The 13,315-nt window shown below is 40.5% G+C and overlaps 3 protein-coding genes across 3 annotated transcripts in view; 1 reads left to right on the forward strand and 2 right to left on the reverse strand.

The window, feature by feature from the left end:
• Window positions 1-1,465, reverse strand: part of LOC124036119 (zinc finger protein 462-like) — a 27,344-nt gene extending 25,879 nt beyond the window's left edge. Inside the window, exon 1 of the mRNA XM_046350274.1 lies at window positions 1,181-1,465. The gene's annotated coding sequence lies outside the window, so the exon portion shown is untranslated. The remainder of the gene's footprint in view (window positions 1-1,180) is intronic.
• coq2 (coenzyme Q2 4-hydroxybenzoate polyprenyltransferase) lies at window positions 1,153-9,403 on the forward strand. Its single transcript, XM_046350275.1, has 8 exons — window positions 1,153-1,829; window positions 2,641-2,992; window positions 4,488-4,654; window positions 5,162-5,283; window positions 5,453-5,538; window positions 8,397-8,530; window positions 8,704-8,892; window positions 9,112-9,403. The coding sequence occupies exons 2-8, from the start codon at window positions 2,692-2,694 to the stop codon at window positions 9,253-9,255; spliced, it is 1,143 nt and encodes a 380-aa protein (XP_046206231.1). The 5' UTR covers window positions 1,153-1,829; window positions 2,641-2,691; the 3' UTR covers window positions 9,256-9,403.
• Window positions 9,404-9,773: 370 nt separating this feature from the next.
• On the reverse strand, window positions 9,774-11,577 carry mboat4 (membrane bound O-acyltransferase domain containing 4). Its single transcript, XM_046348305.1, has 3 exons — window positions 11,456-11,577; window positions 10,984-11,208; window positions 9,774-10,695 (listed from the first exon to the last, which is right to left on the reverse strand). The coding sequence occupies exons 1-3, from the start codon at window positions 11,575-11,577 to the stop codon at window positions 9,774-9,776; spliced, it is 1,269 nt and encodes a 422-aa protein (XP_046204261.1).
• Between the last annotated feature and the right edge of the window lie 1,738 nt (window positions 11,578-13,315).

Below are 13,315 nucleotides of genomic sequence, written 5' to 3' on the forward strand. Positions count from 1 at the left end.
TGTTGGCATTTTTAGCTAATATCGTCTGATTCCGATATGTTCACCGATATATTGTGCATCCCTAATGGACACTTTTTAAACCATGCAGGTTTCTCTGACCAAACAGCCTAACCTAAAATGGTGCCCAATCCAACAAAAACAAATGTCTTGTCATGTAACAAACTATCCTAAAAAAGGTATCCTAAAAGCAGGCCAGGTCAAAGTAAAATGGACAAAAAATGGACAATATGAAATGGACAATCACAACTGCTTTCTGGAATTTTTGACAAGTTGTCATAGCAAAAAAAATAATAATTCTGCACTTCCTGCTGTGTAAACATGTAACTAGAGTCAAGATAATTCCTGATAAAGATGGGTAGTTGATATTCAGAGCTTAAATAGCCACACTGATATGTCACAGGAATCTGGACTAATAAAGCCAATGAAACAGCCTGTTTTACAAATGGTGGTCCTACCACATGGGTGGGCATTCATACAGTTCTATTGTGGGCTGATATGGTAGGCTACACCCCAGTAAGCACGGGCCGACGTTTTTTTTTTGGTACAGTCCGGTCACCTTGATTTCCACATCCACAGACATTCGTTTTTGGTCCGGTCCAAATCTGAACCAATCATAGACATCGATGTTTGGTTCAGATTTTTTAGCGGCCTGGACCAGCCTTAATTTGACCCAAACATAGACGTCTATAAATTACGCCCTTTCAATTTACAGTCAACCCAAAAATTAGATAGATATCAACAATAGGAAAATACGTATTTTTCGAAGTCCTGGAAAATATGTACACTTGCCTTAACAGTCCTCCAGACAAAAGTGTATCCGTTAAGTAAATAGCGACCATTAGCGGCTGGCTGGAAAACAACATACTGCAAACTCCGATAACTCACTGCAGAGATTGATCAAAAATCACTTGCTGCATTTGGTATTAGAATCAAACTTGTGACCAAAATTAAGATGATCCGACTAACTGTTTGGCCACTCAATTAAATTGACAACATTTTCGTCCCAGCCCTAACGTTAGGTCTTGTCGAAGAAGAATTAACAAGGGGCGTGGAATCTGAACCCCTCTCTATTTGATCCACCATAGAAATCTGAAATGGTTTCGCATGCAAATAGTTAACGTTACAAAACGTGGCATAATTTACCAAAACGTTAACGAAATATATTGAATAGCCTACTTACACGTTCATACAGAGAAAAGAGGCGCCTCAGACAATGTTTTGCGTCCTCAATGTGCTAGCTAGCTTCGTAGATGTTCGTCGCCATGTTTTTCCCGCTCCTACAACAACATGTATCTTCTTACGTCTGCGGACCAAGCTACACTGGTGACCAGTAGCTAGAGCTAGAGACTACAAAGAACTCTGCAGTCAAGCAAGAAACGGGGTGGCGGTGCAATGGAGAAAAAAAAATCTGGCAATTGCCGCTAAAGCTCATCCCATACTGTCTCTGATGGGCCCTCGTGCACACTGATTTATTTTGAAAGAAAGTCTACTGAACATACACTGTACCTATAAATTGTAGCCACTTTAACTAAGACTTGCATGTGATAATGTCATCTTTCGTATTTTCAAAAATAAAGTTGAATTTATGTAGACACCCTAAAATCTACTAGCGACAAATTTATTCGTTTCCACCTGGTTTTTAAAAGTGTCAACCCCGAATATGACCATAAAACATTTAGCTGCGCCAAAATTGGCGGTGTTTTGATATCCCACGTGGAATATCGTCCCACAAGCAGAACAACAACCGATCAGGCGAGTGTTTCTTGCGGAACATTTAACACGTCGTACCAAACATTCCGCGAGAAAAAATGGGAAGCCATTTTAGTAAGGTAAGTTTGCATGTTTTGTAAAAATATGACCGTTCAGTGAAAAAAAATGTAACACATTTCGTCCTACAATCTGAAATAATATAGCAAGTGAACTCTAACCTCAATGCGTTCAGCGTTATGAATCCATAGATTACTTAGACCGATAGTGCAGATCTAGCGCCCATGCACTAAGCTTGATGTGCATTCCCGGCGATCGTGTCCCCCGTGGACCTGCTCATACATAAAGTATCCACCATTTAGCCTGCGAAGGCAACATGTTTCTCTAACTAGCTTTAATGGCGAGAAGGCGAAAAAACAGGGAAATATACGTATTTTATTAAACATAATTTTTCTATTTTCGGACAATTTAGGATTTTGTACATCACGTTCTGCCAAGGGTATGCAACAACTTAAATAGTCTGAAATCGGACATTTGGTGCCTAAACTATAGGCTGCCTAGGCTATTAAGAGTAATTGATTCACGGCAGAATTTTTATTGTAGATTGCAAATGTCACAAAACACTTGGTTAGCTTGTTTTGAATTTAGAAAATGCTCCTTTTAGCCGTTACAGTATCTAACCTGGAACGGCGAATGGCGCACCACATTAGCCCGTTACAATCAGCTGTATATTACATTATATTTGAGTTTTTCCACAGTCTGATGGTGTGTCAGTCATGTAAATCCATTCAGTTATGGCACACAATAAAACACTAGACTGTAAAGGCAAAGAGTGCAACCCTATTGTGTGTGGTTGGCACTTCGTGACAAAGGACATAATTTGCATATAAATTACAACGTGTCATGTGCCCATCATGTTTCCTCTCTCTCCAGATGTGACAAGTGTCAGGGAGGATAATGTGCATTTGACTGCAGAGAGAGGAGATGATGCTCCCTGCCAGATTAACTTCTCAAATCATTCTGAACACCTGGAGGCTGCGTCACCATGGGACCTGCTACTCCAACCTCCCTAGCCTCTCCAGCAATTACCTGAACAATCAGAGAAAAACAACAGCCTCTACCCACCACCCAGAAAATAGCCCGCAATCATGGTTGTTAAATCCACCAACCAGACTTGATGCCACCAGGAAAAGACTATTTAGCCTGTCAGCGGCTGGGATTGTCAACTCTGCCCCAGCGCCCATGCAACCCTACCTCAGATTAATGAGACTTGACAAACCAATCGGTTAGTAGCTTTAATGTTGACCTAGGGTTTGAATGTTATATTATGTGGTAGGTGGATAACTGATGGACTATAGATTTAACAGTCTGGAATCATATTATAATTTTGTATTTTTAATGGCAGCCCTTTACACTCATACCTGAGTTGGGTTGAAAATGGCTAGATCTGGACTGTAATAAACACCTACATTGGAACCTAGTGTCTGTACAGTAACATGATATACATGTCAGAGTTCTGACTACGCTTCACAGCCCTGTATAGATTTTTACTGACAGCCATTCTGAACTTGAGCACCACGCACAACAAGAAGTTGCCATCAGCCCTCCTGGTAATTGGGCAACTTTCTCATATTTATTGTTGTCTGAGTGAGGGAAATGATGTAAATGATGTAAATTAAGATTACTCAATGTATTTTGAAAGACGAGATGTTGAGGATTATAATAAATACCGCTTTGATGTCATACAAGCAAGTCAAACCCCCCGTGAGTCCAAATGTGCACTTCACATTTCCAAATCAGAAAACTTGTCATATACAGTGTCAACGTTGATTATCACTATGTTTGATGTACAGTTACAAGATGACATAGCATCATAACCTGAGTTGTTCTAACCCTATGTTTGTTTTATTGTGAAAACAATTTGTCGCAGAATACGCACCTAAATGCACTTGTGACTCCTTTTTATGCATTCCAAAATGACCAACCGTTCTTCTGAATTGCCTTGTGACAGCCTAACACTGTAAGATCTTCTTTTTTTTTTTTTACTTCCCTAGTCAGGTTGGCAATAGAACAAGCTTTCAAATCATTCCCACCTGACCCAGATAGTGATTTATAATGGACTGATTTTAGATTAGGTTAACAACAGCAGTAATTCAGAGATGCAGGGTGGTTTAGTTATTCAATGGCACAGCTAGGAGAGTGCCAAAAAGTACCTTATAGTTGGACTCTTCTTTGAGCCATAAAAGTGCATTGAAATTGCTTAGGAACTGCACACTTTGTTGAGGTGTGTGCCGACTTGGAGACATCAGTTCGTCCTCTCACATAAACCCTTGTCATTTTTTGTTGTTGTCTTATGTTGTACCTAGCCCACATTTCCCAGGAATACTCTTATCGTGTTACTGAATGTATCCAGAGTATTTTCAGATGTACTTATCAACAAATATGCCGAAAGTACAGAATGTAAAATGCACATAAAATCAACAGTGTAATGTTGGGATTCAGTCTTGTGTCAGGTGAACTCTTGTGCACTCACCTTTGGTCTAATTCTTTTCCCATGATCTCCAAACTGTTCACTTTCAATTGCTACCATGGTCATGCATATGCTTTTCATAGTTCTTTTTAAAGAACTATTTAAAATCAGCCCTATCCATATAGGCCAATTCCCATGAATGTAAAGGGTTAAGAGGTGTACGTATGTATGAGGTGTCTGAAACGCCATCAGTTGTTCTTCATTTAATGTTTTGAAATATTGATCTGATTGCCTGTTCTTTGTGACATAGGAACATGGTTGTTGTACCTGCCTTGCACTTGGAGCATCGGCCTGGCTGCAGACCCAGGCTGCCTCCCACATCTGGGCATGCTCACATTATTCGGCACGGGGGCCCTGCTGATGAGAGGGGCTGGCTGCACCATCAATGACATGTGGGACAAGGACTTTGACAAGAAGGTAATCTACTAGTTGTCACCTTTTTTTATAGTATAGGCCTACTCATCGTTTTTGTTGAAGTCCTACCCCAGTCTCCTTTTCACCTCATCTGATTTACTTTTAAAAAGTTACATCTCAATAGGTGGTCCTCATGACATAGCACATGTGGAGGGGGACTTTCCTCTTTTGTTCTCTGTTGTCCCTCAAGCGAGGGAGGAGACTGAGGAAATCAGCGGGGCACCATCAGACTAACTACTACTTGAATTTTGATCAAAACATACTTTTGTTTTGTCCTTTACTGTATTTTGACATGGGATATTGTTTTTCTCAACAGGAAAAGTAAAAAAATATATATTGCCGGAGGGTGTCTTTTTAAATCACACTTGTCACATAGTTTATGGCCAAAAGTAATTCATCTTTACTCAAAGCAGCACAAAATGGAACAAACTGCCATGGAAATGATACAATCAGAGGACTTAATTGAAAGGCTTTTGACTGTTTATTTTGCCTCATCTTTGTACTTTGCAGGTTGCCAGGACAGCTACTCGGCCAATTGCTGCAGGGGAGATCACTCAGATGCAGGCCCTAGTCTTCTTGGGGGGTCAGCTTTCTCTGGCATTGGGGGTCCTGCTTTGTCTCAATTATTACAGGTACATGCCCCATTCAAACCAAAGAACACATTAGCCAGCTGTAAAATACTTTTCTAAAATTAAATTAAGGCTAGATTGTGAAAGTGCACAAGATTGTGACCGGAATACTGTCTTGTCCACGAGCAGTCCACTTGGACAGATGTGATGACATTCACTTTCCCGTTCACAGTATAGCTCTTGGAGCTGCTTCCCTATCTTTGGTAGTCACATATCCACTAATGAAGAGGATCACCTACTGGCCACAGCTTGTATTGGGTATGTTTTTTGTAAATACTTTTTAATCCGCATTGTTTCAATTGTCACAAATAGTAGCTTCCCCTTTGCAATAGATAGTTAGAGAAGTAATTAACCTTGCATGATCCTTGGCTTGTAGGAGCCAGAACGTCTCAGGGCGATCTGGATACAAATCCATATCGCGATAAATGTATCCATTTTTTATGATAACTATGAATCAGCGCTTAAATTACAATAAAATATTTTTTGGGGAAGGTGCTAGAGCTGGGCGTTATGGTAAAAAGTCATATTGCAATAAATGTAACTATTTCTCTCGATAACAACCAACACAATGATAAAGACATTTTTGATGGACAGTTACTTTACATTAGCGTCAGGGCTCCAGACATAAACATTTTCAGTGCCAAGTAAGACAATGGCGATGGTGTAGCCTATGATTAAAAAAGTAAGCTATTGCATCTAACATATCCAGGAAATGCATGATTGATTTATTTTTTAAATTGCCACCTGGCAAAATAGGATCCAGAATTATAAGATTTATTTTGGGCTTTTCAGAGAATTATTCAACATCTTTGGGCATATTTTCCATGGTTATATTATTCAACACCTGAGGAAGTGGGATCTCAAAACACTTAGCTAGATTTCTAAATGGGGTATTGTTGCTAGGTAGCCATGTAGGCTAATTGATTCATCTTTAAGTAAATGTAATGTCCTACAGAAAATTTCCAGTGCTAGGACTAGGCCTATTCATTGCAAATGGCATCCCCGCGGGCGCACCAAAACCATCCTAACTACATCCTACTTCGGTTGTAAAGTGGTGCCATGAATTTTAATATTAAGAGGTGAGAAATATATGATATACTCACAGAAAAGCTGTGACTCTACTATCTGTAACTAGAACAACAGTAGTTGCGCAACAGTCGTATGCTTGTGCTTCAGTAGTCGACAGTGAAACAGGGACATTCAGATACTTTCATAACAGGAATCGACATAATGCATTACTGTTGACCAAATAATGGTTTTAGAACAATCTACAGGAACGTTGTGTGGCAAAATGACTGACATAAGCTTTGGTAAGAGGAACTGAAATCTCGGTGTCAGTAATTTTTGGTATATCGTCCCAGCTCTAAGCAGGAACCCATCTCCTTTTTCTGTAGCGTGAGGCAGGTGTATAAGTACACCCCCTGGACAGGACGTTAGTTTGTTGCAGGGCCTTACCCCAATATGTCTCCTTAATGCTGAGTGCCAAGCAGAGACTCATCTGGTCCCATTTTTACAGTCTGATATTACTTGGCCAGGGTTCGAAGTCCCAACCTTCCAATCTTAGGGAGGACACTAACCACAAGGCCACTGAGTTGGTCTTTGCAATAGAGCTGCCATATGCAGTGCATTTGGAAAGTATTCGGACCCCTTGACTTTTTCCACATTTTGTTATGTTACAGCCTTATTCTAAAATGGATTAAAGAAACAAATGTGCTCATCAATCTACACACAATACCCCATAATGACAAAGCCAAAACTGGTTTTAAGACATTTTTGCAAATTTATTTAAAATAAAAAGTATTCAGACTCTTTGCTATCAAACTTGACATTTAGCTCAGGTGTATCCTGTTTCCATCATCCTTGAGATGTTTTTACATCTTGATTGGAGTCCACCTGTGGTAAATACAATTTATTGGACATGATTTGAAAAGGCACACACCTGTCTGTATAAGGTCCCACATGACAGTGCATGTTAGAGCAAAAATCAAACCATGAGATCGAAGGAATTGTCCGTAGATTTCCGAGACAAGAACATTTCTGCAGCATTGAAAGTCCCCAAGAACACAGTGGCCTCCGTCATTCTTAAATGGAGGCAGTTTGGAATTAGCAAGACTCTTCCTAGAGCTGTCGGTCCGGCCAAACTGAGCAATCGGAGGAGCAGTGCCTTGGTCAGGGAGGTGACCAAGAACCCGATGATCACTCTGACAGAGCTCCAGAGTTCCTCTGTAGAGATGGGAGAAACATCCAGAAGGACAACCATCTCTGCAGCACTCCACCAATCAGGGCTTTATGGTAGAGTAGCCAGGCGGAAGACACTCCTCAGTAAAAGACACATGACAGCCCGCTTGGAGTTTGCCAAAAAGGCACCTAAAGGACTCTGACCATGAGAAACAATATTCTCTGGCCGAATGAAACCAAGATTGAACTCTTTGGCCTGAATGCCCAGCGTCACATCTGGAGGGAACTTGTCACCATCCCTACGGTGAAGCATGGTGGTGGCAGCATCATGCTGTGGGGATGTTTTTCAGCGACAGGGAGACTTGTCAGGATTGAGGGAAAGATGGAACAGAGCTCAGAACCTCAGACTGGGGCGAAGGTTCAACTTCCAAAAGGACAACGACCCTAAGCACACAGTCAGGAGGGGCTTCGGGACAAGTCTCTGAATATCCTTGAGTTGCCCAGCCAGATCCCGGACTTGAACCCGGTCAACATCTCTGGAGAGACCTAAAAATAGCTGTGCAGCAACGCTCCCCATCCAACCTTACAGAGCTTGAGAGAGTCTGCAGAGAAGAATGGGAGAAACTTCCCAAATACAGATGTGCCAAGTTTGTAGTGTAATACACAATAATTTGCTTCAACAAAGCACTGAGCAAAGGGTCTGAATACTTATATAAATAAGGTATTTCTGTTTTATATTTGTAATGAATTTGCAATTTTTTAAAAAGTATTTATTTGCTTTGTCATTATGGGGTATTGTGTGTAGACTGATGAGTAAAAAAAGCAATTGAATCAATTTTAGAATAAGGCTGTAACATAACAGAATGTGAAAAAGGTCAAGGGGTCTGAATACTTTCTGAATGCTCTGTAAACAAAATAAAACACTTGTTTCTCCTCAGGTCTGACCTTCAATTGGGGAGCACTGCTTGGTTGGTCAGCGGTCATAGGCTCCTGTGAGTGGTCGGTGTGCCTGCCTCTGTATTTCTCAGGAGTGATGTGGACATTAATTTATGACACCATCTATGCCCATCAGGTATTAAGTGTACACACGTGCTATGACTGTCATTTTGTGACAATTTAAAGTTGCTGTTGCAAATGTTGGTGCTTCCTCAGTTCATGCTGTTTGTTGGAGAACATTCTAGATTGTTCTATGAATGACGACTCTGTTTATAATGTGTGCACTATATTCCTTCCTATTGTCACCAGGACAAAGATGACGACATCAGGGTAGGAGTCAAGTCTACAGCATTGTGGTTCCAGGAGCAGACCAAGCCTTGGCTCAGTGGGTTCATGGTGGCCATGATGTCAGGGCTGATTGTGGCTGGGGTCAACGCGGACCAGACTCTGCCTTACTATGCAACACTATCAACTGTGGCTATTCACCTCACACATCAGGTGAGGGTATATTTGATATACGGTGTGCTAACATTTTAGTTTGAGATGATTCAATAATGATTTAGCCTTGGTTATGCAGAGAAATATCATTCTATGTTATGTTAATGTTTTACACAGAACCCTCAACTGAATCATTCCTTAATAATCGAGACAAATGCATCCCAACAACTATTTTCAATGGATGTAACTGATTGTGATTCCTTTCTCTTTATCGGGTAGATCTACACATTGGACATCAACAAACCAGAGGACTGCTGGAAAAAATTTGTTTCAAACAGAAACCTTGGACTACTCCTGTTCTTAGGAATAGTCTGTGGAAACTTGTGGAAAGAACGAAGAGACACTTCATTGCAAAATGATTAACTAGCGGTACAATGAACTTCTCAGAACACAAGATTTACATTCTAGTGTGCAGAGGACATTCTAGCTATAAAGTAGTACTCAACCCATTATTTTGTAAGTCTTGACCGTATTGGGTGTTGTCTCCTAATAAAGCTCATGTTAAGCTCTGGCTTCTATGAAAATCTATGTCAAGAACAGCTGATCAACTATAATTCAAACAGCCCTAAAAAAATGTTTAAAAAAGATGCAACAGCCATACAATTAGGATAAAATCATTAAGTTTCTACAAATCTACACTGACCCTCAGCTGGTAGATGCATTCAACAAGGTATATAGTGTTCTGTAAATAAGATAACAATTGCTCCAAAATAATCAGATGGTTGCACTCTCTCAGAACACGATACCTTCCCCTTCAGTCCTCCAAAACAAGCAAGAATAGAAGTGTGCTTTTTGTGTCAATGATGAATATGAATAACGTCAACTAATTGATTTTACAGCAACATTTAAAAACCCAGATGATATGATTGTTCTTGCTCTTATCATACAATGAAGATAAAGAGAACATTAAGAAGAGGAAAAACACCAGTGTATGTCAGACCCAATATTTTCAAAGAGGAAGTGCTTCGAAGCTCGATTGCAATAACAACACACGCCATTACCATTTGAGTGTTTAACCAACACAGACAGGTGCGCACCAATCTCCTCCTAGTAGACGTGAGCTTTGGCTTCAAGTACTTGTGTATCTGGTAGTCTGCTCTCACAGCTGCAGCCCAGAGAAGAAACCCTACAAACTGACCCAGGTGTATGCCATGCCACCAGATGGAAAACCCAAACGTCATTACCAGCGGAGCGGTTTTGCATCTTTGGAAAACCAGCCTACGTAGCCATGTAGCTGTCGTACCATTCCACCGACGGGCAAATTCGGACACCTGGCAGGACATCTCTGTGGTCCAAAGATCTCCGTCAGACAGGCCACTCCAGTTTGGGCTGTCCTCCCTGACCATCCCCCTGAACCCAAACCCAGCAGCATTATTCAGACATTCACTGATCTTCCAGTGGGAATAGTATCTGATCCTCAACACCACAGCAAGGCCCCATATCCACAAGACATCGGTGAGGACGTTGTTGGAGACGGACAAACTGGAGGCATTGTCTCTGAGGAGACGAGTGAGATAGTTCCTAGCCCACTCCAGAGATAACACCTGAAAGCCCTTGTAGGATATAACGGACAGAGGCTGGGGAGGAGGGCTGATGGTAATCTGCTCTACAAAATATACAAATTGGTCAAATGAGGACAGGGGTCCGCCGAGCAAGGCAGTGAAGTTTAGTGCATAGCTGATGAGTGGGAGAAAGACCCGGCATTGGGTCATTAATGTCACCCTGCCCCCGTCCTGTAGATCCATTGACACGGAGGTGACTCTCTGGGTGAGTAGCATCAAGGAGGACATTGATAGGAGAAGCCTGACAGAAAATAAAAGTAAGACAGTCAGTCTGAGATTAAGTTCTGTACTTTACACATTTTATTGGTGGATTGGGACTGGGAGATGACTATTTTATTTCAAATGTACTTATTGTGGAGCTGATGTTATGTTTTCCATTGTGAACTCATTGATCCCCCCAAGCCCCAGATTATAGTTTGCTCATGAGGTCTACTGCACAGACAACCAACACAAACATTTAAGTCACAAGGACATGTAGGAAACTAACATCCTTTTGAAAGTCTTGACTGAATTAAGAACAGTGCTGTACCTGGAATCAGTGGGCTCATTGAGGTAGTATTCTCTGTACTGTATGAGCAGGTGCCAGAATGTTTGCCAACCCATCTGCAGTCCAAAGACCCATGGATGGACACGCTCTGGGCTCAGTGAACACACCAGCAGCACAAAGATCACAGTGGAGATGAGCAGAAGCAAGCTGTATACACCCATGGTGACAATCGCTAGGATACAGCCTCCGGATGCCAAGAAGAGGTACCTGTTAAGACCAGTGTTATACCTCCTACCGCTCAAACAAAATAAGCAGTTTGATTGAAATCCTTTGTTAATTCCAAATGGAGGTTCCAACAAGTGTGAATTAACCAGTGGATAAAGAATTTGTATACACAAGTGTGTGTGTATACTAAAAGTAAATTATAATTGGTCTGACCTTGCAATTTTCTTTTTTAAATGCCCTGATCTTCAACTTAATACTACAATAGATGTATAAAAGATATAATACAGACCTGTATGTCAAAGAGAGACATCCCTGTTTAGCCAAGACGTAGAATAGTAAAGCAAAGGGAATGGAAAAACATTGGTACGTCAGAAATGGATGCTGCTCACACAGCCACTGGATTGGCTCCATTTTAAATCCTTCCTGTGAAATATCAACACTATTATGAGTAGAGAATGGTGGGACTTTAGGCCTATATATAGTGTTGACTGTCTTTATAGACAATTCCACCTGTGTCTGGCATGAACATAATTATCATTGTTTAATGATAAGCAAGCAGTACATTTGAGCCATCTGCAAACCACTTTGTTTTCTCTTTGTCTATAGCAACCATGAAATCTCTATACTTTACAGTCCACTGTTGATAATGTAAAATGGCCTGAATATACTGTAGTTGTCTCCACCCTGATATCTTGGATGGATAAATAAATTGTATTCTACTTTTTTTTAAAGAGCCATCCACAATGAGCAGCAGTAATCTATTATTTTAATGCAAAACAGTTGCACATATGAGCCAATATTTCTCTCTATTTCTAAAAAAAACAAGGCCATAATGTGTTTTGAAAAGCTTTTACAACCAACTGCAGGGGCAAATTCAGTGACTTCTATTGTACAACATGTTTTGGTCAGGGTAATGAGGAGAAGCACTATGGAAACTGCCTCCATTCTCATCTGTGCTCAAAGCATTTTAAAAGGAATTGTTTAGTAGACAAACATTATTGCAAAGATTGCAACAATACAGATTGCCAAAAAGACAGTAGGCTTGGCTTCAGTTTGACCTCCATTCACAAAAAATAAACAGTTCTGTCATTGTTTTTAACCTTTACAATTTCCGTGGTGCATGGGAGGCACTATTAATGCTTTATATACTAAACAAAAATATAAACTCAACATGTAAAATGTTGGTCCCTTGTTTCATGAGCTGAGATTAAAGGTCCCAGAAATTGTCCAGATCCACAAAAAGCTTATTTCTCTCAAATTGTGTGTACAAATGTGTTTATATACCTGTTAGTGAGCATTTCTCATTTGCCAAGATAATCCATCCACCTAACAGGTGTGTAAATAAAATGGCACTCTAAAATGTACAGTTTTGTCACACAACACAATGACATGTCAAGTTTTTAGGGAGCGTGCAATTGGCATGCTGACTACAGGAATTATGAGGTTGGTCCCTTTACATGGTGTGACAGCTACTTTAGTCTACCAAAATATTAAGAACGCCTGATCTTTCCATGACAGACTGACAAGGTGAATCCAGGTGTAGAGGAAGGTGGAGGAAACGAGTCAAAGAAGGATTTATTGGCCTCGTGTTTTAGTTTATTGTCCTGTTTAAAGATGAATTTGTCTCCCAGTGTGTAGTGGAAAGCAGACTGAACCAGGTTTTCCTCTAAGATTTCGCCTAGTCTTAGCTCTATTCAGTTTATTTTATCCCTTAAAAAAACGAGTCCTTGCCAATGACAAGCATACCCATAACATGATGCAGCCACCATCATACTTTAAAATATGAAGTGGTTCTCAGTATTCAGGACATAAAGTGAATTTATTTGCTACATTTTTTGCAGTTTTATGTTAGTGCCTTATTGCAAACCGGATGTATGTTTTGGAATATTTTTATTCTATAAAGGCTTTCTTCTTCTTTTCACTCTGTAATTTAGATTAATATTGTGGAGTAACTACAATGTTGTTGATCCATCCTCAGTTTTCTCTTACCCCAGCCATTAAAATCTGTAAGTGTTTTAAAGTCACTATTGGCCTTATGGTGAAATCCCTGAGCGGTTTCCTTCCTCTCCGGAAACTGAGTTCGGAAGGATGCCTGCATCTTTGTAGTGACTGGGTGTATTGATACACCATCCAAAGTGTAATTAATAAC

This window comes from Oncorhynchus gorbuscha, linkage group LG05, assembly GCF_021184085.1.
Source record: "Oncorhynchus gorbuscha isolate QuinsamMale2020 ecotype Even-year linkage group LG05, OgorEven_v1.0, whole genome shotgun sequence".
In the NCBI taxonomy this organism is placed as follows: Eukaryota; Metazoa; Chordata; class Actinopteri; order Salmoniformes; family Salmonidae; genus Oncorhynchus; species Oncorhynchus gorbuscha.